The sequence below is a fragment of the Amborella trichopoda genome, chromosome 6 (genome assembly GCF_054954075.1).
Source record: "Amborella trichopoda isolate Santa Cruz 75 chromosome 6, AtrichopodaSantaCruz75HAP2 v2.0, whole genome shotgun sequence".
In the NCBI taxonomy this organism is placed as follows: domain Eukaryota; kingdom Viridiplantae; phylum Streptophyta; class Magnoliopsida; order Amborellales; family Amborellaceae; genus Amborella; species Amborella trichopoda.
The window spans coordinates 49,443,888-49,468,158 of record NC_142341.1 but is presented as its reverse complement, the minus strand read 5'-3'; the positions used below and the strand labels follow the sequence as shown (position 1 = coordinate 49,468,158).

Below are 24,271 nucleotides of genomic sequence, written 5' to 3'. Positions count from 1 at the left end.
GTAGAGAAGAAGAGGAGAAAAAAGGGGGAGGGGGAGAGGGGGGGGGGGGGGGGGAGGGGGAGGGGGCGGTAAGGAAGGGGGGAAGGGTGGGGGGACTGGATGGGCATGTTAAGAGAGAAGGAAAAGAGGTGGTCACTCTGTGGGGCAGAATCGCCTATGAGGAAGTGCTTTCTACGCATACCCTTGTGATGCGGTTCTCTTTCACATGGTGTCATTTGCTGATTCAGTTATCATGAGAATTTTTTTTTTCCCTTAGGTCAAATCTAATGGAAAAATCCGAATCATAGTCTATAATGATACTAAGTTATCAACTATATGCATGAGTGCGTTGAGTAACGAAAGGAGGAGAAGCAAGAAGCTGGGAAATGACTGTAAAAGGCAGAGAAGATCCTGTTCACAGAATGGTTTATGTACTGACCTCATGAGCCAGCCTCTCATTCAAAAGGGGTCACTGGTTGATTGAATATGATCTGAATTTTTTTTTGTTCTATTCATGGCAATCTAATAGCATTATAACATGACCAAAATCTTTAAGTCTTTGACACAGTATGTGGTTTTTACTGTTTATGAGGTAGAATAAATACAGACAAGGATGAGTAAGAGGGGGACAGAGCTGGGTTATATTGTAGTTTAAATGTTTTCCTTTCAGCTCCGGACATGCTTCTAGTTTAAGGCCATTCAGTCCTGACATAATCTGTTTTACTCTATAAATATGATTCACATGAAATTTTGGGGTTTATCTAATTTTAGTATGGTGCATCCAAATAAAATATTTAAAAATATTTTGAGACCTAGAAAATGTCCAAACTACCCCAGAAAAAAGTGGGGGTCGTTTGATTGGTTTTTCACTTGGCAAAATATTTTTTAATATTTTATTTTTTGCACCTTAATAAAATTTGTGTAAATTGGGTTTCCATTAAAAATTAAAAATAAAAGTCAATTGCAAAATACAGGAACAAATTCTTAAAGATAACCTTGTTCATACGGGTTGCTTGGAATATTGTCATATTCAATTCAATATACTCTTATTATTTTCAAATTACCCCTGGTCAGTTTTTGATGAAATTACGAGTAGGTTTGAGGTATTCTTGAGTAATGTAAAAGAAGCTATTAGGCGCTTTTTGTGGAGAATGCATATGATATAAAAACATTATTATTAATTTATTAGTTAATTGCATTTTTATTAAAAGGGTGCGGTTTGTATAAGGTTGAGGCCCTAAAGAATAAAAAATAAGGTGTACCATTGAATAGAGTTGAAAGATGATTATTCAGCAGTAAAACTCTTTGTGATGAATTTATTTTTATTTAATTAATAAAATTTAAAGCTTAAAAATAGTGTAAATTGAGTAAATATATAAACACTTGAAAATATTGAAAATCAACAGCCTGGATATTGCATTACAAGATGTATTATTTTTTAAAATTAAAATCTATTTTTTTTTTTGTCGAAGAAAGAACCTCTTCTAGTGAATTTTTAAAGTGCTCTTTAATTTGATTGTTTAGGGCAGCAATCTTTTATAAACATTTTCCTTAAAAATACAACTAACTTTAAATTTGTGTGATAGAGATATAATAAAAAAGTTGATATTAATATGCAACTAGGGAAAGAAGAAAGACAATCTACAGTTTTTAGCTGCCGTGGACCCTTGATTTTCTTAAACTCCAAATTTAGTTTTACACAGATTTTTTAAGTGACGTACATCTTAGGTAGCTCCACTTTCAACTAAAGTATATATAATTTGTACATCAATTTAAATAAAACTAATGCAAACTATCACTTCTTTGTTTCTAAATACCTTAAATTCTTCTCTGCATTTTTCTAATACACAAGGACCACAAAAGCCTGATAAGAAAAAGCTTTTCTTTGACTCCCCTAGCATCGCACATGGACTAGATGTGGGTCTTAGAGGGCAAGTTCTTTGGAGGCAGACAAAAATCCTAAACCTGAGTTTAGGGCTGGCACCAGGCCTGACCAATCCGTGCTTGGATTGGCTGAAGGGGCCTAGCCCAAGCTTTACTTTGCCGGGTTCAGGCCGGCAAGGCCTAATACATTCACAATTAAAATAATAATAATCATAATAGAGAAAAATTTTCAGTACCTCCTGCTTTTGGAGCTCATTTTTTAGAAGGCTCAAGGTTTAAAAACCTTTCTTACCGTATAAGTTGTTTCAATCTTTTGTATATTCCAACCCCTTTGGACTCACATAACCCCCATTAACCACACATTATTGATCCAAACAAATCAGAAAATAACACATTTTTCTCTTAAACTTTAGGTCCCTCTTTCTTTATTAACTTCTCTATGTCTCTTTTGTAAGAGAAAGCATAATGTCTCTCTCTCCTCTCTCTCTCTTAAGGCTAAGTTTTGGCTTCTCATTTGTGAAGCTCTCTTCTGCAAAATCAGTTCCAGAATGGCCTCAAAAGCTCAAATTCATCTTTTCAAATCCCATTCCTACCTCATCTCCAACAGAGATTTGAGGCCCTCCACCATTGCATGCCTCTCTCTTGGAAGCTTAGAGGAACCCCAATCTGCTCTTAAAAGCAGTTGTAGTCTTGACCACCATTATCATAGTATGAGAGTGGGCATTTTTTGGATGCATATCTTCAAGGAATCCATGTGAGTATATTTGCTGTGGGTTTCAATCATGTGTTAGCGGAATTCAATGCCAAGAATATGGAGTTATCTATCAGGGCTCTTCCTCTAGCTGGTTTTGTGGGTTTTAAGGCAATGATCCTGAGAGTAATATCCCAGTTGATAATGAGAATTTGTTAAAGGATAGACCAATTATCAACAAGGTACTAGTTATATGAAAATTTGTTGAAGGATTATGCTCTTGGGATATAATTCTTAGTGTCTCTGTTTTTTAAGGTGTTGATATGATAAAGAAAATCCCTGGTAGGAGCGTCGCGATAAAGGTAGAGAGAGAAAATGAGATTTTGAAAATTGGGGGCACTCTAGATTTTAATTCGGATGGAACTAGAAGGATTGGGATTCTCAATTGTCTGCTAATTTTAGAGTTCCGAAGCTGAAACCCAAAAATCCCACAGAGACTACGGTCTATGCTAGCAGGGAGTTTTTGGGTCTTTCTATGAATGTGTTGGATAGTTTGAAACATACATTTTTCAATTTTTCACAATGAGCCAGCAAGGTTTCAGGGCATGTAGCCATTATTGCTGTAGGAGCAAAGGTTGCAAGATCAAGCATTGATGGCCTCTATCAATTTGCAGTCATTCTTAATCTCAATCTTGCGGTGCTTCCTTTACCTGCTCTTGAAGGTGGGTCATTAGCTCTTTTACATGTAGAAGCGGCAAGAGGGGGTAGAAAGATCCCCCCAAGAAGTTGAGCAGCGGATGTTCTATTGATTTTTGAGAGAGAGAGAGAGGAGAGAGAGATAAACATAGAGAGTTGGAGATTTTGAGAGACCATAATAAAGGCTTGAGAGATCTGTGGGTTTTTTGGAAAGAGAGAGAGAGGCTGTTGAGATTTGGGGCTTTTGAGAGAGACTACAAGGCTTGAGAGCTCAGTGGGTTTTTTTTAAAGAGAGAGGAAGAGGAGAGAAACGTTTTGTTCAGTCTTGAGAGAGAGGGAAGAAGTGGACATTTCTCTCCGTTGAGATAGAGAGATGTTATTCCCCATCTTAAGAGAGACAAAGAGCCGTTATGGAGAGAGGACATTAAGATGAAAGAAAAACAAGAGAAGTTATATAAAGAGAGAGAGGACATTAAGAAGAAAGAGAAAAATGTCACTTTATGATTTGTTTGAGTCAATAGTACGTGATGAAATAGGGTTATTTGGGTTTTGGGAATTGGAAGATACAAAAGCATGGAATTTTATACCGTAATAAAAGTTTTGAAATTTTAGATCTCTTGGTAAATGGTTTTAAAAATTGGAAGTACAAAAAAATTAATTATAATAATATATTTATATAATAATAATAAATAAATAAATAAACAAGAGAAAACATCAGCCCACCCTATTGTGTCCTGGCTTGGGCCTGGTCCTCAAGCCCAAGGCCAGGCTAACTGGCCATCCCTACTTAAGTTTATCAAATAAAAGATAGTTGCTCTCGAGTTTCCTCTACTCACATCACCATGTCCAATGTCAGACAGATGGGGTGTGTCATTCCTCACCTTAAAGTCCACCTTGCGTCGTATGTTTGCTCAAAGTTTGTAAAAATAAAATAAAATAATAATAATAATAATAATAATAAACACTTGAGACTTCGAGCAAAGAATTGACACACCACAGGCATCACATCCCCATGCAGAAATTTCAATACATTCTCACTTAATGAGGTGACTATAGCAGCCTTATGGATGGTACTATATATATATATATATATTTGGTTGGTGAGGAGAAAGTTTCTACTTGGGGAGGAGAGGGATGGGAGAACAATAAAATAGCAGTAATGCTTAAATAACAGCAAGGCCTATTGGAACGTATCTTGTTAAAATCTATTACTCTCAAATTTGATCGAGATCTTCTCTACCATATTAATTCCCATACACAAACTGATAACTTCTCAAGTTCCCTAAGGCGTGCCGAGATAATAATTAGATTGAGCCTCTTAAAGGGGTACCTCGATGGGCCTCTTTCCACAGGTATAAATACCCTACTGAAGTGGTGGTTCGATCATTTAGACCGTTGATCGATCTGATCCAAAGTAAAATTTTGTTTTGATAAAAAACAAGTCATAATCCATGTTCGATCAGTTTTGGCAGATCCAACCTACCGCTTTTAATCAGTTCGACTTGCCAAACAAAATCAGACATTTTTTTTTATAATAAAATGCATATTTTTAAAATATTATCCATATTTTGTTTTATATTTTAAAATCTGAACAAACTGATTTAACCAATGGTCAGTCAGGTTTTGGCTAAATCAATCATTTCGCCAGTTATTTCACCAGTTCGGTGGCTAGTTTGATTTCGGTGGCTAGTTTGAACTTGATTACACCGGTTCAATCTCATTAAGATCTCATAAAGCAATGCCAATTTCTTTTACTGCGTCCACCAATGCATCTATTCAAATGTGTCCACTTTCCAAAATTAATCTTAAAAATGGATTTTAAATCCAAAATTTCATAGATCGATAATTTTTACTAACATGATAATGAATCTAAAAGAACTGAAATTCGCACATTTTTGGACTACTCAGATTCTTCGCAGATCATCACATATGCATCATTTTTCAAGCTACAGATTCATGAAATGTATTCAGTGTTTCAGAATCGATTTCAAATTCTAAATCCATGGAACCAGGTGAACTAAAATCGATTCTAAATCTATGGAACCAGGCGAACTGAAATCGATTCTAAATCCATGGAACCAGGTGAACTCATGCATCTTTCGCTATGAATAATTTTTCTCTTTACCATCTTTGGTCAGCTAAAGCTTCTTCCAAAGTGTTTCTAAGACCACGAGGATCATATCCTTGTTTCGATTTCAAGTTAGACGCCAAATATAATATGAGCATAATGTCGATTGTTCCTTCTCATTTTAAATCGAGTTTCCAGTTGCCTGTGACTTAAATTTTAGATGGCATCAATCTCAACAGTTCTCCAAAAACCGGTAACTGCTTCAAACCAGTACAAAATGGAACCACCCGGGGTACAAGTTCAGAGAGCTTTCACTATGAGTAAACAGAAAATAAGAAATCTCAGACTCACTCCCTCTCTCTCTCTCTCAAAAACACACACACACACACACAACCCCTTCAAAGCTCTAGCTCTCTCTCACACACACACACACCCACCCCTTCAAGGCTCCCTCTCTCTCTCTCTCAATCACACACACACACCCCTTCCTGCCAAATGAGAGAATGTTCCAAGTCGTGACACTTCTGTGTAATCGCCCTAACGTCAGCTATATGGCTTTAAGACAATAAGCCCACATTATTTTCGATGTGTTTCCCTGACATTGGAGATAGATAGACATGCCATACCGATTACAAATTGAATATAAACTGAGGCAATCCAAGCATCGGTCAAGAGATACACACCAATAAAATGAAAAGAGCGTTTTCCTCTCAATCAATCAAGGAAATTCTAGTCTCAAACATCTAGTTTGGGAACCTAAAAATTCTCCCTCTTTATGATTGTGGGAGACCACCAACTTCAAACTTCCACTGCTTCTCATGTCTAAAGACAATACACAACTGTAGAGAGAGGGATAGAGAGCAGAGAGTAGAGAGAGAGAGTTCATGTAGCATACATATATATACAGCCATTGTGAATGCAACCACAAGACCTCAGGCCTCAGAGCAAGCAAGCAACTAATACACTCATCCTGTACAGTGCTTTCCTTTGGGGACTGAGAATCCAAAACCACAATTGAAGCTCAACGAGCTCACCACAACCCAAAGAGCAAAAGCTCATCTCTCACTAAAGACACATGGCAGCCAAAAAAATTCTTCTAACCCCCGATGTTTGCTCTTTGGCCTCCTGCAACTTTAGAGAGAGGGACAGTTTGAGGAATGAGCACAGCTTCATTACTCACTGCCCTCGAGGCCGCGACATCTTCTAACCGCTTCCAAGTGGCCTCACGCTTCTCTTGTATTACCTCGTCTTTGGCTTCGTCTTCTCGAAACTTGGCCAAGCAAGCCTCAAAGAGCTCATGGTCAAGGTCTGAGAAGATCTTACGGACATTTAGTGTTAGGCTTTGAACTGCCTGGTTCCAATGGTTCTTTGTATTCCTCTCCAGTGCAGGGAAGACTATGGGCAAAATCACCTTTCGATTCTGTTTGATCAAATTTAGAATATGGTCGTTGTTCCATAAGAACAATGCCCGCTCAGCCACCTGCAGAACAAACAACAAAGGGCAGGAACCAATCAGCACATAGCCAAATATTTGTAGGCAATGTCGAAGTAGCAGTTAAGGCCTGTTTCATGGAAAAAATCTATGAATCAAGAAAATTTAACCGAGGTGAAGAGAAGCATGGCCCAGAAGTAAGCCAAACTTGAATGCAGACAAGGCTGGCGAGAATTGGAAAACTCAGTGGTGCTGAGATAATTATAAAACAACTCCGGAAAAAAAAAAACACTACACAAAAATGACTGACGGTTCACCATTCCTTTAATAAGTAATGCTTTCTTAAAGGGGGTTATTTAGGTAATTTGTTGAAATAATGGGTATTTATGTTGAGGCACTTGGTCATGTTAAAATAATGTAGTTTCCATATCTCCCAACATGGCAGGCAAGCTGAAACAAGCTAACAAATTCCTTGTCCCTCAACATCTAATTTTCATTGTACACTTGATAAGCTGCGTCACAATTTCATGAATTCAAGAAAAAAGAAAGAATTGAACGGTCAATAACAAGTTAGGAAGTAGTGAAAGAGTGTGTGAGGGAGTACATTAAGCACACTTTCATGAGCGGTGATTTTTGTGTATAAGAAAAAGGTGGGAACCATAAGGGTCGGGAAGCTGCTTCCCGACCAGAGGTTTAGAGAGAAATGAAAGTGCCTGAAGGAGTTGTCATGCCCAACTTCAATGGAAAGTTAAAGGGAAGTCAAGGATGTAAACCTGGAAGCAAGGAAGAATTCGACAGGGTCAATTGGGGTAGTGAATTCTATAGGGTCGATGTGGCTTGCTACATTAATCGTTAGCAATAAAAGCCACGTGTTAAATATAAAAGTTATGCCTTAATATTTTTTCCCTCCCTTTTTGTCTTGTTGGCTGTTTCTCTTTTCCCAAAAGGAAAAGTTGGGTAAAAAAGATTTCCATAACAGGTATACTGCACCCAGAATATGGGTGGTCATCATTTGTAACTTGTACACCTTTTCCATTAATACAAAGTTAAAAGATTCAAAGCCAAAAAAAAAAAACAAGATTTCCATAAAACTTTGGTTGCATACTCATTACTCAACAAAAAAAAGAGGGGTCAAATGTTGCATCAAAATGTCACAATGTCAGAATGAAAAGGCAAGTGTAATGAAGTGTTTCAGTTGTGGTGATTATAACAAATACTACAAAAAAAATAATTAGTATAATATTATACATGCACTAGTAAAATATATCATAACAAAAATGGGCCTACCCCTTGCCTTTTTCAACCCTTCCATTTGAACTAACTTGCACCTCCTAACAAGTTTTGTACTGGGTCGACGCCACATATGACCAGCCCACCTAAGTCTACTCTCTCTCATCTTATCGCAAATTGGTGCCACACCTAATTTTCCCGAATGGTTCAGCTAATCATATTTTTGAAATGTGAAGTTTTCCAGAGTATACTCGTAAGCTGTAAAAATCAGATTTTACAGCATATAGGTTAAAAGGGCATCCTAGAATCCTCCTAAATATGGCACACAAGTCCAAAATGCTGTGTACTATTAGTAATAACATTCAAACCAGAAACAATAAGTGACAACCAACAAGAAATTTAAAGAGTAATGCACAGGAGTAGACATAGTTTGCTCAATAAAGGTAAGGTCTCAGAAATTGGAAAATTTCCTTGAAAATGAACCATGCTCCCACCATTTTTTCCACTTAACCAAGAAAGAAGTTCAAAAGTAATATCAAATTACAAGAGGGAGACAAATACTGGAAAAGCAAAGAAAGAGGAGGACAATTCAAAGACAAAGAAGACTCCTAGAATCAACCAAAAAGGAGGGCCCCAGAAGTCCCTCTTGGCAAGAGAGTCGGCCTTGCTGCTGGCTCCTCTGGAAACTTTAAGAGATAGAAATCTCCCCCCATCCCCCACACCTGTTTCTCATAAAGATCTCCTCCATACTGTTAGCCAATAAACAGGGACGCTCATTACAAGCCATCCATCTCCATTGAGACAATCATTTCAACAATCAAGGGACTGAACAAAAGTACAAGAAAACTGCGTGGCCGATCAAAAAGCCCTCTATCAACTACAGAGGATAGAAAACACCCCATGTCACGCAAAGGACCTAAGAACCCAGCCAAGGCCATCCCTACTATGCTGTCCACACTGGCTTACCTTGGATTTCACATAGGTACTCTATACATATATTTTCCCTTTACAAATACAATACAAGAAGGAATATTAAGATTGTTTCATCTTATTGATTTCTACAAGATCTTAACAGTAGTATCATTGTCGTATGTGGAAAGTTCACAAAGATTCAAGAATGAAGAATGATGGAATACATTGAAAACATCAATGAACCACGTGAACAGCATGCCCAACCTAGACATAATAAATCGCCTTTCTTGATAGATATTGCAAAGCCCACATTGAGCAGAAGCCTTGAAAATTCTCGAGGTTGTCAATAAGGATACAAGCAACAAAATTTTCATAGAAAAAACTAGTGGGTGGTTAGCACCTTATGACATTCATTAGTCAATATTTAATGTGTACTTACAAAAGCCACAAGCATTGGAATAAGTCCAATAATATTATAATGAACTTAAGAATCAGTCTGCCATGGGTTGTATGATAATACTTTAAAGGCTGAAGAGAAACTGAATTAGTCTGCCATGGGTTTTACGAGAATAATTTAAAGGCTGACAAGAAACTTCCTTTAGAAGGGTATGGCAGATCACCAAAAACGTCACTCACCCAAATAGAACAAGTGTGCTTGCCTAAAGGATTGGGAATTTGCATATTCAACACATCAAGGAAGTAAATGAAGATTAATCAGCAAATGCTGGTGGCTAATTGGTGAGAGAAGGGATCTTTTAAGGAAGCAATTGGTGCATAAATATGGTGCATCCACTAAATGGCAAAACTTCTCCTTGGACCCAAGCGCGCCCCAAGTGCCTGGAAAGGTAACATGAATAGGAGACCTTTTGAACCACCTCAGTCTCCAAGCAGGTACTGGCAACACAACCAGCTTTCTGAATCATCTGTGGATTGAAACTGATTACTCAAAAGATAGGAATCCAAATTTATTCTCCATTGCCTCCAACTCAAAAGCCTTGATCTTAGCAATGTATGACTGGATAGGGGTCCAAATGATATGGGGACCATGCTTTAGGCGCAACCTGAAAGATGAAGCAGAAACGGCTGACTCGCACATCTATTCGAGCCACTTAACACAGTCTATACCCAGCACACATCCATAGATAAAATGGTGAGGAGAAGAGATATTTTTCGTGAACTCCTCATATGAAGCCATCACTAGAACATTGATCATCCCACCTTGTTAAGGAAATTGTGGCAAATAGCGGGACCACCTAGGATACAGGCCTTCACATTCACAGATAAAATTCTCCAAACGGATCATCTCATCAATGGGGGCTTCTCTATAACCAACAGATGTGATATTTGTTGGTACACCACTTACTGATCTAATGTGAGTTTGCTTTGCATTCCTACAGCTTTTTGGTTTCAGTTGGTCCTTCCTTAGTCATTAAATGATTCCTTTTCCCAGCCTAATTCTATGGAGATTTACAATTTCATCAATTATTTGGTCAATTTGGCTATAGCAAAACAAGATAATCTTCCAAGGCTAAAGCCTTAGCGCCCCAGCAATGATTGAGCAGATTAAACTTAAGGTCATCAGTCGGGCGATGGTTAGGAAGGATTTTGACGCTTTCAACTGTTCAATTCACATTCAATGCCAATAAATGGCATTCTATTGCTTGGACTCAGAGCTCAAAGCTGCAAACAATTTGATCATCTAAATGGATCCCACCTCCAAGTCAACTCAATAAAATTGAATTTTGATGGAATTTCGATGGGAGTTCTTGCAGCAACATAAGAGTTGGGAGATTGTTTAGGAACCATGACATTTTTGACATTCTTGGGTCCGTAGGTTATGCAACTCCAATGAGGCACAGCCAGACAGGTATAAGTGACCTCCAAAGGAGGCTTGCAAGCATATTTGGTGAAATTTGAGTCGCATGCAAAGTTGGCAGGGTCCAAGCACAATCAAAAGGAAGCCACAGAACTAAATCAGTAAAGTACCTTCATCATCATTATCATTTTAGCCTTGTCCCAATTAATTGGAGTTGGCTACATGAATCCTGGTTCTCCATTCTACTCTATTAAAGGTCATATCTTCAGTAAAGCCATAAGTCCCAATATCTTTTCGGACTACTTCCAACCACGTCCTTTTGGGCCTACCCCTTGTCCTTTTCAGTACTTCCACTTGAACTAACTCTCGGATAGTGAAGTACCTTCAATTAATATTTGTTTTATTTGACACATTTCTTTTTCCGGTTATATACCTTACAAAGAACTTATAACTTGTACATCTTTTTGTGAAAATATAGTAATATTTTCATAAATATATGTATGTATATATATATATAGATATATATATATATATATATATATATATATATATATATATATATATAATTCAAAAAATTGAACTCAATTGCCGGCTTAGAGAGAGCCAAAATCAAGTGACTCACCAAGTTAAACAGTTGACTCGGAAAAGCCAGCAAGTTTTTTATACTTTGTGCAAACAATTTACAAAAGTATGAAAGTGTTTGTATGGGATTTGAACTCAGTTAGTTAGTGTGCCACACCACAATTCTACTACATTGGAAAACATGAATTTTATGTCAAAAATAACATAACAATCTAATGTAAGGAAAAACTGGGATACACTTTCATTTAAAACTTGCCCATTGAATGAGCCAGATTGAGTCAGACAAACTTTTCTGCTTCAAAGTGAGTTTTTTATGCACTGACACCAAGTAATAAAGACGTAAAATACTAACGGGTTGAGTTAATCAATTTATACAAGTAAATTAAAACTGCAGATCAAACCATAGTTACAAGGATTTTTTAACCTAGGTGTTGATCCCACTCCAAAGTCTCGCTCCAATGCTCTCGGATAGGGATCTGCATGGGATCTCAACCCCCACGTCATAGGGATCGCTCCTAGCCACTGGAACGGGTAACAAGAAGGCCAAGAAAATGATTCATTTGGATCTTACTTGCTCTCTCTCCCCCCAACCCCAACCCCCCTCTTCTCTCTCTCTCTCATGTTTTTGGATGTTGTAGAGAGTGAAATTGTGAAAAAAGTAAATATTTATCAATAAAAGATCAGCTCCATCGTTATTGGTTCTGATGTGCCTCATCATAATTTCTTTTTATTGCATTTTTTGCAATGTTATTAAATAAACTACCTCTGCAAGGAATATAAAAATATTATATATTAATCACATAAAATTTACTTACTAAATAACTTCTTTTTTAATGTGCATTTTTTGCACCCATTTTTTATTGTATTTTGAGGGATTATTGCATTTTTATTTTTCATAAAATTTCAAATTTCAAATATCTATTTATTAAAAATTCATACAAAATGGGCTCCTAGCCTCGGGACGTCTAGGATCTCATGATTTTTCCCTCCCACCCCGCGTCGGCTCCCGCTCAAAGTGATTGTGGATCAAACAAAATGCCAATATTTCCAAAAAAAGGAAAAAAAAAAGAAGAAATCATCAAACTCTAAGATGCATGTAAGCATTATTGAGATTAGGCTATAGCTTGAGGGAGCAACAATCTCAAGCACCTATCCTTTAGGTAAACATGTTTTCCTTCTTTTGTGGCTATTGAATTTTCATAAGTAGTTAAATACCCAAAAAAAAAAAGAGACTCATAAACAAAGTCCATTTTTTAATTGATACTCAATACTCACAAACACCAAGTTATGTTTAATTCCAAAGAAAACAAGACCAAGGTTTCCAAAAACGGTCTGCACACCTCTGATCACTTGCCAAGACCTGGGCGCCCCATTCTGGGCAGCTGTACCAAGGAAGGCACTTAGGGAAGTGAGCCTTTTTTCGATTTTTAAAGAAGCCCAAAAGGGAAAAGGCTTTAATTTTGATCCCCAAAAAGCTTTAAATGGATTATGGGGATTATTTTCAACCCCTAAAGTTAAAAGAACACTTCCATAAGCCTTCAATCTCTTAGCTATACCTATTTCTGAGAATCAAAAGTAGTTTTTGTGATTTGAAGAAGCTTCCCAAACTTTTCTCTTATTATGGAATATGGAGAGTTGGAGACTATTACTAATACATAGCCTATTAGACTTTTAAAAAAAAATTAATTTTAATGTTACAAAATTTTTAAATGCAATAAATTACAAAATTGACACAAATATATGCATATATGTGCGTTTGGACAGCACATATATGTATATATCTAAAGAATTTGTACTACAGGGCGCCTGAGGTTCTGAGCGCCCGCCTGCATGCTGGGCGCTGGGCACTAGGCCAGCCACCTAGCATTTTTTTAAACCTTGAACAAGACTATTTCAACCAGTGTGGGCACACCAATCACTGTCATGAACCTAACATACTCAAAATTGAGTCTTACAGGAAAAATTCTATAGTTCATATTCTGTGCTTGATAGCACAAATGAAAGCATAAATGCATAATTACTATTGGAGTTAGATGTTAAACAAACATACACTTAACCCCATAAAACAGTTTCAGGATATCATTGAGAAGGACCATCATGATAACATTAATGGAAATGCCACACAGCTAATACAAATTTTCTAGAACTAGCAGATATCTCATGTATATTACACCACATACACTACAACACAAACCCCCTTCCCCTCCGCAGCAGCTCCCCCAACCTCCTCCCCCCACCCACCCCCAACTACCACCACCACCCTCCTCTTTCCCCAGGTAAAACGATGAAGATCAATTTTTTATTGTCGTGGGGAAGGAAATCAAGCACCAAATGAATCCAGGGGTGTGATCTGCAAAGACAATATGGACATCTTAACATGCTTCAGGTCCATTGGAAATATCTGAGTCTGCATGAGTAAGGCATTAGTAGGGTCAGAATTTTGATGGGTGCTTTTGAGGATCCTACAATGATTTAGAGAAAATATCCTTCTTCTTTTTTGACATGTTTACTTTTGTGTTCAGAATTGTTGTGTACAAAAATTTCTCAGAGATGACGCGATGTACACGTTTAAGATGGCAAGAAACCATATGCTTTTTGTACAAACCAAATGGTCAAAAAAATGCAGAATGGCGCACATGTTATTAAGGTAAGCCTGGTAGAAGTTTAAGGTTTGTAGGAATGGCAGATCACAGTGATTTCAGGCTAGGTACTTCCTCCTTAGCCAGAGTGTCTGCAGTAAAATATAAATCCTTCCAGATGTGAGTGAAGGACACTTGAAGGGGACACCAAATGATAGAGATATATGAACGCTGGGTCAAGTCTCCAAGGGATGGGAATGGCTTTGAAGCCCAAGCTATTGCTGGAGTTGCCTTCTACAAGTAGCTGTAATCCCCAGTAGCAACCAAAAAGTTTGAGGCCAGTAAGGAGGGCCTGAGGTTCAGCCATGCTGGAGTCCGCAACACCATCTGGGTTAAAGAAAGTCAATAAAATATCAACTTGATGGTCTCGAAATAACCTCCCAATGCCTGCTGGCCTTGGGTAGCCTAAGAAGTGTCCATCAAAGTTTAACTTGATAATGCTTGGAGTCATTGGTATACAGACAGGAGATCTGGTAACTGGAGCAAGAAGATCCGAATGATGGCTCCATTGTGTAAAACAATCTGTGAAGGTAACCCCAAAAAAATTCTTTGCAATGAAGTGCTCAAGAGATGATTGATCCTTTGATATGCTACATGAGGCCATGGAAAGTGAATTGATGCTTTAGAATGTTTGCCATTTCCTTCCTAACCAAGTGGAGCAAAAAATAGAAAGAATACTGTGGCGCCAAAGGACTAGAGTTAGGCCAGACTTGGGGAAAGGAACGAAAAGCCAAATGGCCCAAATCTAGAGTAGGGTGACAATAGAGAATGGGCTGGTGACAATAGAGAATGGGCTGGCCCATTGAATGTCAAATACAAGAAGAAGAAGAACTAGTTCTGGGTAGCTACCTTATAATGAAGAAAAAGGAGGGCCACAGTTTCCACCTCTTTTTGCTGATACAGTAGTGGTTAGGCAGGGGGATACCTGTTCTTTGCAAAGTATCCAGGGTGAGCACTCTGCTCAAGCTCACCAACCATCCGAAGCTTGGACTTTTGGTGGAGCTTGGGTGGACCAAATTTTGTTGATGAAAACTGGTTGAGAGATCATCAGGATAAGGGCATTGTAAAAGGAAGAAACAGAGAAGATACCTCAGGATTTGGGTCTTGGGAATAATTCAACCCCTGGAATTTGTAGAGGAATTCTTCTGACAATTAATGAATTATTTTATTTCATTTTTGTACCATGGAGTAACACTTCCTAGGAAGGCAGACTAGATTGGGATTAGTCTGGCAAATTTGGGAGTAGATAGGAAGTATCATCCGTCTTTTCATAGAAACAAATTGCGATTAACTTCAACAGTTTCCATTTAATTAAACATAACACCACTAAAAATAAAATACACAACATTCGGTCAGTCTAATCCTCTGCATTCAATTAAAAAAAGAAATCAAAATAAAAACACTTCATCTTATGCTGATCACGACTTGAAACATTCAAGAATTATTCATATTCCATGAGTGTCATTATATTGAAGTTACTTAATATGCGCATGTAATCAACCACTGGAGTCATGCACTAGAAAAATTAACAATACACAACAAAACGTCAATCGTTGACCACATGTACCTAAACTAATCTAGAGGAAACAAATATGCATCAAAACTAAGATTGTGTATTCAACCATTATGGCTGGGTTTGTAACATTTCTCATGATACAGACAAGTGACTCCTTTTTGTTTCATTTTAATATAAATGTGGACCATCACTTTGTCTTACATCAACATCCAAATCCCCATTGTTGAAAGACCGAACCATCATCTTTGATGTGTACAAGAAGTAAAAACTTGCAGCTAAAACCTGCACTCATAAGCTAATAAAAACATGGGATTCTGAATTACATTCTTCCTAACAATACAGATAAAAACGGACGCAGGCTGATATACAATAATTTACAGATATATTGGGTCAATCACTGACCTATTAAGTGAACTTGACGTGGCGGCAAACTATGTAATGAACCTGCATGGCTTTTTTCATGTACTTTAGGAGGCCAATGATATGGCAGAAGCATTGGCCAATAGACATACCTGTGGAGCAGGAACCTATATAGTCACTAAGTTATCAACTTGACACCTCGCTGCCAAGTACCATTTTGTACTATTCTACCTTTTTTAATAAATTTACCAAAAAAATAAAACAAAATAAGAAACACCTATGACTCAATTGGCATATTGACTAAGACAAATCAATTGCAAACATGGCCAAATATTTGGTTTATTCCCTGAATATTCGAGGAAAAACCGTTTCTTTCTCGATTAGAAAATATAGGGGGCTTATTTATTGCCCTGAATCCTCTAGTCAAATTCAATAACTCATTACCCTCCTTTTATGGCCCTCTCTTTTTCACCTGTTATCATTACCAATGTGGGATTATTCACTTGAAAATTTAAATTACTATGCCTCCCCAATATTAAGAAAAAGATAGAATACGCCCACCCTCCCTCCATATCTAATCGCAAAGCCCTAAACTATATGCCTACTCATTCTCAAGAGAGAATCACCCAAAAACAAACTCTCTCGATCTTGATCCACTCCCTTCAATGGCTCATTACCTCTCTTTCATTACTCCACATTTACAGTTTTGTTTACCTAGGCTATCTGGCTTGTTACATAAAGATTTTTATATGTTTAGAGTTCTCATATTTTATAGATAAACCATATTTTTCCTTAATATATATATATATAACATTACTAATATTCATACATTTAATAAGCTTCCAAAATATAGAGCCATTCCTTTCATTACTTGCTGACTTGACAACACTGATTCAACTCTACGGTTTACACCACTCTTAGTGATCCAAGGATTTGAAGGAAGCTGCTATACTGATATTAAAGAACCTAGTCCACAGCACCATTAGTCTAGGAGGCCAGATCTCAGGATGGTCCACCAAGGCTCCAAGTACCATCTTCAACTCTCGGATTAGGCCTTTAGCTTTGAGTCTTTAAGCATAAGGGCTCATTAAATCATGAAGTCTTATACTATCTCTACATCTCTAACAAGTGACAACTGACACATGCGATTAAATATCCTGCTTTTTTCCTCTTTCCATATACCAGAAAACCAATAGATTGCTAAGAAAAACATAAACATATACCCCACTCAATGATCAAGGAATTCCGACTCAAAGAGCATTCTTACTCCAGCATTACCAAAGAAACCTCCTCTTTCCATAATTCATACGTTCTACTGTTGGATTCATAGACAACAAAGAAGTGGCACCACGTGACCTGAATATAAAGTCCTTTGACTAAATATATTGACGATGACAACCAAGTACACTTCACTTACAAAGCAACAGGCATCCAAAGAACTGCTTTTCAATCTTTCTTAGGAAGTTCCTAGAAGAGTATCCTAATATTAAAGTCAATATCAACATCTCCCAGAACAAGTGCAAAAAACGAAAATCAACATGTCCTAGAATAACTAAGTGCAATAGCTTGAAATATGCAACACATAACCAATTGACCCAAATCAATGTTTAAAAACAAGGACCCAGGCTCAGAACTGAACAGGTCCCAAGAAGTGACTGGCACAACAACTTGGCAAGTCCCATCTTTTACAAGCAAAGCATTTTTTTAATCATATTTGCTGGATATTTTAAGGACTCATACAAACTCAAATCATCCAAGTTTGGGCCAACTGGAACTGGCAGGATGCTGGTTCCAAGTACGTCTCTCCGACTTTTTAAACACTTATCAAAATTGTAAGCCCTTAAAACAAGAGAGCAAAAATGTTTTCTCCGGATTCATGAGAAATTTTGACAAAGTTTTACGTTAGCTGCCTACATAACACAACTCACCCCTTTTACCCGGTCTTGGGACGGGAAAACATAAAGTTTAAGGTCCTCACCCTTCTTAGACCAAAACAAACAAAAAAAATATTTTCTCCATTAACTTATTTTAGTAGCAACATCAAGGTGAAAAAAGAGATTAATCGAACTTAGAGCAAAGAACCACCCAAACATTTAAATCATTTATGCACTCCTATCTCCACTTTCGCTCCAATATAAGATACAAGCCTCGGCACGGTAACAAAACTCTTTTCTGGATTGATCCATGGCTGGATGACCTACCTTTAACCTTTAAAGGATCAACACCATTGCCTGTTTTTTGTTGGCCCGTGATCCCAATGACACTGTGGAATCACAATTGCAGCTGGTGGGTAATCGGAGGGTGTGGAGTCCTACTTTCAGACGACCCTTGTTTGATTCTTAATATTCAGGCCTTTTAAACCCTCTCCGCCACCCTTAACTCTTCTTTCCTCCCTCTCCAGGGTTAAGATAGACTCATTTGGACCCCTAATCTCACTGGGATCTTCTCGGTAGCTTCTTTTTTACTCTTCTTTAGCCCACCCCCAAAGCTCCAATCTTCCAATCTCAGTTCTGTGGTCTGTGGTCTAAAGCTTGGATCCCTCTGGTTCCACCAAGGTTCAATTTTTCAGTTGGATTGTGGCCTCAGAGAGAGCTCTCACAGTGGACCAGCTTCAAAGGAGGGGGCTCCAAATCCACAATAGATGTATCATGTGTGTTGAAGAAGAGGAAAGCAATGCCCACCTCTTCATCCATTACAAGTTCGCCTCCTCCCTTTGGCCTGCACGCCTTCAGCTGTTTCATTGGCAGTGGGTTACCCCACCAAATGTCCCCCATCCCTTGCGCTCTTTTTTCTCTCTCCCTGACCTAAAGCCAGTAGACTGCTGTGGTGTGCATCAGTCGCAGCCACCTTTTGGGTCATCTGGGATGAGAGAAATGCCAGAATCTTTCGAAGTCAGAGATCTTCCGCAGAAGTGTTAAAAGAAAAAATTATGTCCTCAGTCATTTTCTGGGCCGCTCATAACAAGGTATTCATAAATTTCTCTCACTCTGATTTTCTCCATAGCTAGGAATCCATTCTGCACCATAATCCCCAAAGGGCACCTCGATCCTCTTTGTGGAGACCATCCAAAGAGGGCCACATCAAATTAAATTTTAACTGGTGCTCACTTGGCAACCCTCGTCCAGCTGGCATAGGTGGACTGTTCCATGACAAAGATAGCAACATTCTATTAGAGTTCTCCGTCCCAATTGGGATCTCAAATTCTTTAGTCACGGAAGCCTCAGCTCTAAGGGAAGGACTCAGAAATTTCGACCTGGCATGGAGCCTTTCTCTTATCATTGAAGGCGATTCCTCCAGTGTGATTTCCTGGGCCTCCGGCTCCACGCCTTGGCCTTGGAGGCTCGACAATATTTTCGAGGAAATTACCCATTTCTGTAGGATCCCTCACGTCAGTTGGAGACATACTTGGAGAGAAGAAAAAGACGATGCTGACTCCCTAGCCAAAGCAGCTGCATCTATCTCCCAAGCCAGTTCTCCTACTTTGTAAGGACCTGATTTCCAGGCCTGATCTACCCCTCTCAGTTTTGGGCCTGCTTTTTTTGGGTTTTCACATCAGAAATGTATAGTTTTTTATTACAGATATGCTTTCTGTACAGGGCACCCATCTGTGGGTGGCCAATTTTTGGGTGAAACTCATATGTGGTTTTCAGCCTGTCTCCAAGCCTTCCTTTTGTATTTAATTTCTTCAGATCAATAGAGTTGACATGTTCAAAAAAAAAAAAACATTTATATCATTCAAAAAGGATAAATATGAAGAACTTGAAAATATGTATTGATCAAGTTGTAGGGAGGAACCATTGAAGGCAATTGACGAATTCAGCTCCGTAAAAAATAAATAAAACAAAATTCGACTTCTAAGACAGGAGAATGAAGCAACACTCCCAAGAACATCCATATCCCCCCAAAAGATATACAATGTGAAGACCTCAAAACTCTACGTTCAGCTCAATTTTGAAAGCCTACCAAGTTATGCATGGCAATGCACATGAGTTGAAATCTCATAGAAGTGACGCGATAGACTTTATGCATGGGGATGCACAAGATTTGAGATCAAAGAGCCAATATAAACATGTTAGGATTTCAGAGATACATATGCTGTTATAGGCGCAAAATTGAAAATTTTCATATCAGAAGTTTCAAACCAGAGACATTATCAGCTTTTTCCACATCAATGCGACCCCATCCAATCATGAAATTTGGCATTCAAGTAATAAAGGATCAAATTTCACATATTTCCACACCAGGAAAATGAACACTAACTAAGGTTTGAATCACAAACTAATACGAATATCGGTCAAATAATTCTCTAATGCAATATATAGCTAAGAAACTCATTAACTCAAAAGAGTCCCAACCTAAGATACATTAATAATTTTAGCAGTCGAAGAGATGCAAATATTAAAATTTAAGATTTACAAAATCTTTGATAACTTCAATCATTACGAATTTCAAATTTCATTAAGTTCCTTGCTCTTCTCCCCTACCATACACATCCCAGTTTGTCTACTCACTTTAGAGCAACTTGACATAAGTGAGCTACTTAATGATATGGTACAATAAAAAAAAAAAAAAAGGTTCTTCAGGTGCATGGACCTCTGTTCTACACATCTATTTCATCTATGAAGTCAGCCTTCCCGTACATCTTATTGATTCTAGAACTATTATTAGAATATGCCTCATTGCTAATTTTCCTGTTCATATGTTGCTTCCCTTTTTAATTTTTAGATTGTAGATGTCCCTCGCTCTATTTCCTTAAGGAGACAAAGTCCACTGACTATAGAAATCCTCCCACAAGTTAAGAGTATCTCAATGCTTCACAATGCACTTTTCAGAGCACTTTTCAGAACAACCTCAGAAAGTAGAAAGATAAAGTGAAGGACAACCGGTTTCTTAGCAACCAGGATCCCTCATACAAAGCATCCCATATAACTACATGCTTCTTCTTTTTTTTGGAATAATCATATAAACCCCTTGTTGTTTTTAAGACTTACAAAGGTTAAACGAAGTTCATGTTGATGATCATAGGCATTAGCTATTGCAATCACTAGAAAGACTTACGCATGTCTTATAAAATCAGAGGCAGATCAAAGATGTAGATTAATACTTAAATTGAGGTCTTTGTAATAACGGAAATTACACGACTTATTGGAAAGACCCAGCAAAATAAATAAAAGGGAACTCGAACCCAAAAAAGAAAAAAAAATTGTGCACCCATATGAAGTAAGGAAAATTTACCAATAAGAAAACAACCATTTAGAAGTTCTCTGAATTTGGCATGAGAACTCACTTCCTGGAAGAAATAAAAAATGCAAACTGGAACTCCCCCCTCCCCCCAACCCAAAAATAAATAAATAAATAAAGAAAGAAAATGACTAACAGATTTTCATGATCATTGGCATTAGCTATTGCAAACACTAGAAAGACTTATGCATCTCTTACAAAATCAGAGGCAGATCAAAGGCATAGATTAATACTTAAATTGAGGTCTTTGTAATAACTAAAATTACACTACTTAATGGAAAGACCCAGCAAAATAAATAAATGGGAACTCGAACCCAAAAAAGAAAAAAAAATTGTGCACCCATATGAAATAAGGAAAATTTACCAATAAGAAAACAACCATTTAGAAGTTCTCTGAATTTGGCATGAGAACTCACTTCCTGGAAGAAATAAAAAATGCAAACTGGAACTCCTCCCTCCCCCCCACCCAAAAAAAAAAAGAAAGGAAGAAAATGACTAACACATTAAAATTTAATTTTCCAATATAACATAAGCATTATAAGTTCTATAAATTTGGCAAGAAGTTACTACCTGGAAGTGTGAGCTGTTCAGGCAACGAGCAATCTGTCGGAACAAGGGAACCATACATCTCTCAAACTCAGCAGCCTGTGTGGCCTCCAAGACCTCCTCCAACTCTCCTAAGAACATAACCTCCTTTGAGCTATTTGTGATAGGCCAATACTTCAACAAACCCCTTATCACAGTGTCAGCAAGCTTGCAATCTTTCTCCACAAATTGAGTGATGCAATAAGATAATTGCTGGTGATACATGGCCACACACTTTGGCTTGTGAAGAGGAATTAGAGCTCTAACTAGGAACAGTTTGTGCTCTTCTTTCAAAGGCAAAGCAAACCCATTAATTATACTCCCAAGAATCTCAAGAAGTTCAGCAACCCCATTATGCTTTTCGGTCTCAAAAATAAAACGGTAAAAGATATTGTTGATGGCTTTCCTAATGAATGGGCGGTGCACCATAAATTTCCCATATATTCGGTGGAGTATAGTTTTCAAGTATTCTCTCTCTCTAGGATCCTCTGAGTCAAATAGATCAAGAAGTCTAAGAACAAAAGAATGGTCTATATATCTCTTTGCCAACTTCGCATCGGTCTCTGTTGACACAACAAATCTAAGGAGGAGTTCATAAACGATTTGTAGGTGCGGCCAGGCAGGGTCCATAACTGGCTCCTCTTCTTCCTGATCAAAATTTTCTATAACTTTGGTCTCGTGAGAAGAAGAAGGCAGTGTCCTAAATAAATTCACGGCTACCATTTTCGTGATCTCCTGCATTATGGTCTCAGTGAACTTCCCATTAGCCGAGGTTATGTAATCCACAAGCTCCAACAGTGTTTGTCTTTTAACATCCTTCTCTTTCTGGTTCTTTGAGGGGTCGGTGAAGTCGAAAGCTACACAGCACATGTTCAATTTTCTGATGAAAAGGTTTTGTTTTTCGGCGCTCGGAACATCTTTAAAACTTGGTAACGCTTCATAAGCTGAAGAAGCTGAATTCCCATTGGCTCGATCGATAAGACCTAATTTTTTCACCTGATTGGATCCAGGAACCAAATAAGACTCTGAATCATTCCCACTACGAGTTGCAGGTGCAGAATTCTCACCTCTCGAAGGGTGATAATTATTTGCAACTCGTGCATTGGGGATAGAATTCCCAACTCCTTCTCGACTATCACTTGATTTTGACGGCCTACGAGGGAGCTTTCCAAGTATCTGCTTAATCATAGCTACTGAATTTTCTAAACCTCAGATTGTTATGATTCAACGACTATAACTCAGTACCCATGATCTTGTGAGGAACCCAAATGCCAATTTCACATTCAACGATGTAAAATAGTACTTAGATACCAGACAAAAAGAATCAACACAGTCCCTATCAAATTACATATGCCAATTATGCATCAGATTTAGAGAAGGAAAGCGAGAGAGATAGAGAATGGGATTTGGAAGCGAAGAATCAATCAGAGCTCTAACAACGCAGAACGCAAATTGGCGATCAGCATCCCATCTAAAACAAGGTGGAAAAAAAAAACCGGTTATCAAATCCACCTTTTATAGCCTCCCTCTTTCATGTTCCAAACTTATAAAGTTACCATCTTCCATTACCCAATTCCAACAATAGGTTTACAAAAAAAATTGGCGTATTGGCAGTGTTGACCCAGCTGAAATCAAGACTAGCAAAAACTAGAGATTTGGGTCTGACCCCAAGAAACCATTCTCCCCAAAAATCCAATATTTTTAATCTATCTAACAAACAAAACAAAACAAATACAAAGGTCTGAACCCAAAAACTCAGATAACCTTCTTTCCAAATCCTTCAACCTCCCTCTGGCCCTATAAACACTATGAGACACAAAGATCATATGACAAAGCAATTTCTCACTCTAAAAACAATACACAAAGGTAAGAAACATTCAACAGCATGGATGGGAAACCATGAAAAAGATCAAATCAGAAGAAACGGAATAATGGGTACTCACCCTTTGAATAAGAAAGAGATAGAGAGAGAAACATAAAGCAAGACCCTTAGTGAGAGAGGAGACCACAAAAGCTTCATCGCAGCGATCCTAGTGAGAGAGGAAACCATTTTTTTTCTGGACCTCGGGTTATTATCAACAGGTAAGTTGACCATGGTACCCCTGAAATTCTAAATGAATACCTAAAATGCCCTTCAAGCATGGTTAATTTACTACAGTAAATGACGAAAATGCCTTGTGTGAAGCTACAGAACCTCTGGATTTTCAAGCACAAGACAATAAGGCGCAAGGGATGGTTGAATTTCCTTAAATTGCATAAAATAGCCCCAACTTTATTGAAATTTGCAGCTGAGTCCTAGCCCTATGTTGAGTGTTGACCTTCGTGCCACATTTTTGTCATTTTTCGAATATTTTTTATTTAATAATGAAAGGTTTAAATTCAAAAGAAAAAGAAATGGGGATGGAAATAAGTTTTTTGTGATTATTATTTTGCCTAGGCCATTGATGTAGATAACTCGGATGAGTGAATAATTTTGGTTGCCTTTTATAAAGGGAAAGTATGCCATTTCCCATTTTGCCAAAATAAAATTTCATTTTGGTGGGTATCACATTTACTATGAACAGTGGAATTCAACCTTTGTAGGTTTGCCAATGATCTCTACGAGTTGTAAGAAATCATCGAGCTTATTTCAGAATTGCA

At 37.8% G+C, this 24,271-nt stretch overlaps 1 protein-coding gene across 1 annotated transcript; it reads right to left on the bottom strand.

The window, feature by feature from the left end:
• Positions 1 to 5,932: 5,932 nt before the first annotated feature.
• LOC18441854 (serine/threonine protein phosphatase 2A 59 kDa regulatory subunit B' gamma isoform) lies at positions 5,933 to 23,661 on the bottom strand. Its single transcript, XM_006852081.4, has 2 exons — positions 21,617 to 23,661; positions 5,933 to 6,798 (listed from the first exon to the last, which is right to left on the bottom strand). The coding sequence occupies exons 1-2, from the start codon at positions 22,817 to 22,819 to the stop codon at positions 6,415 to 6,417; spliced, it is 1,587 nt and encodes a 528-aa protein (XP_006852143.1). The 5' UTR covers positions 22,820 to 23,661; the 3' UTR covers positions 5,933 to 6,414.
• Between the last annotated feature and the right edge of the window lie 610 nt (positions 23,662 to 24,271).

Bases quoted from the DNA above. Each gene is read 5' to 3' on its own strand.
- LOC18441854 (XM_006852081.4), bottom strand. From the start codon at position 22,819: ATGATTAAGCAGATACTTGGAAAGCTCCCTCGTAGGCCGTCAAAATCA. The intron at 6,799-21,616 runs GTAGTAACTTCT...TTTGTTCTGCAG, and splicing joins TGAACAGCTCACACTTCCAG to GTGGCTGAGCGGGCATTGTT.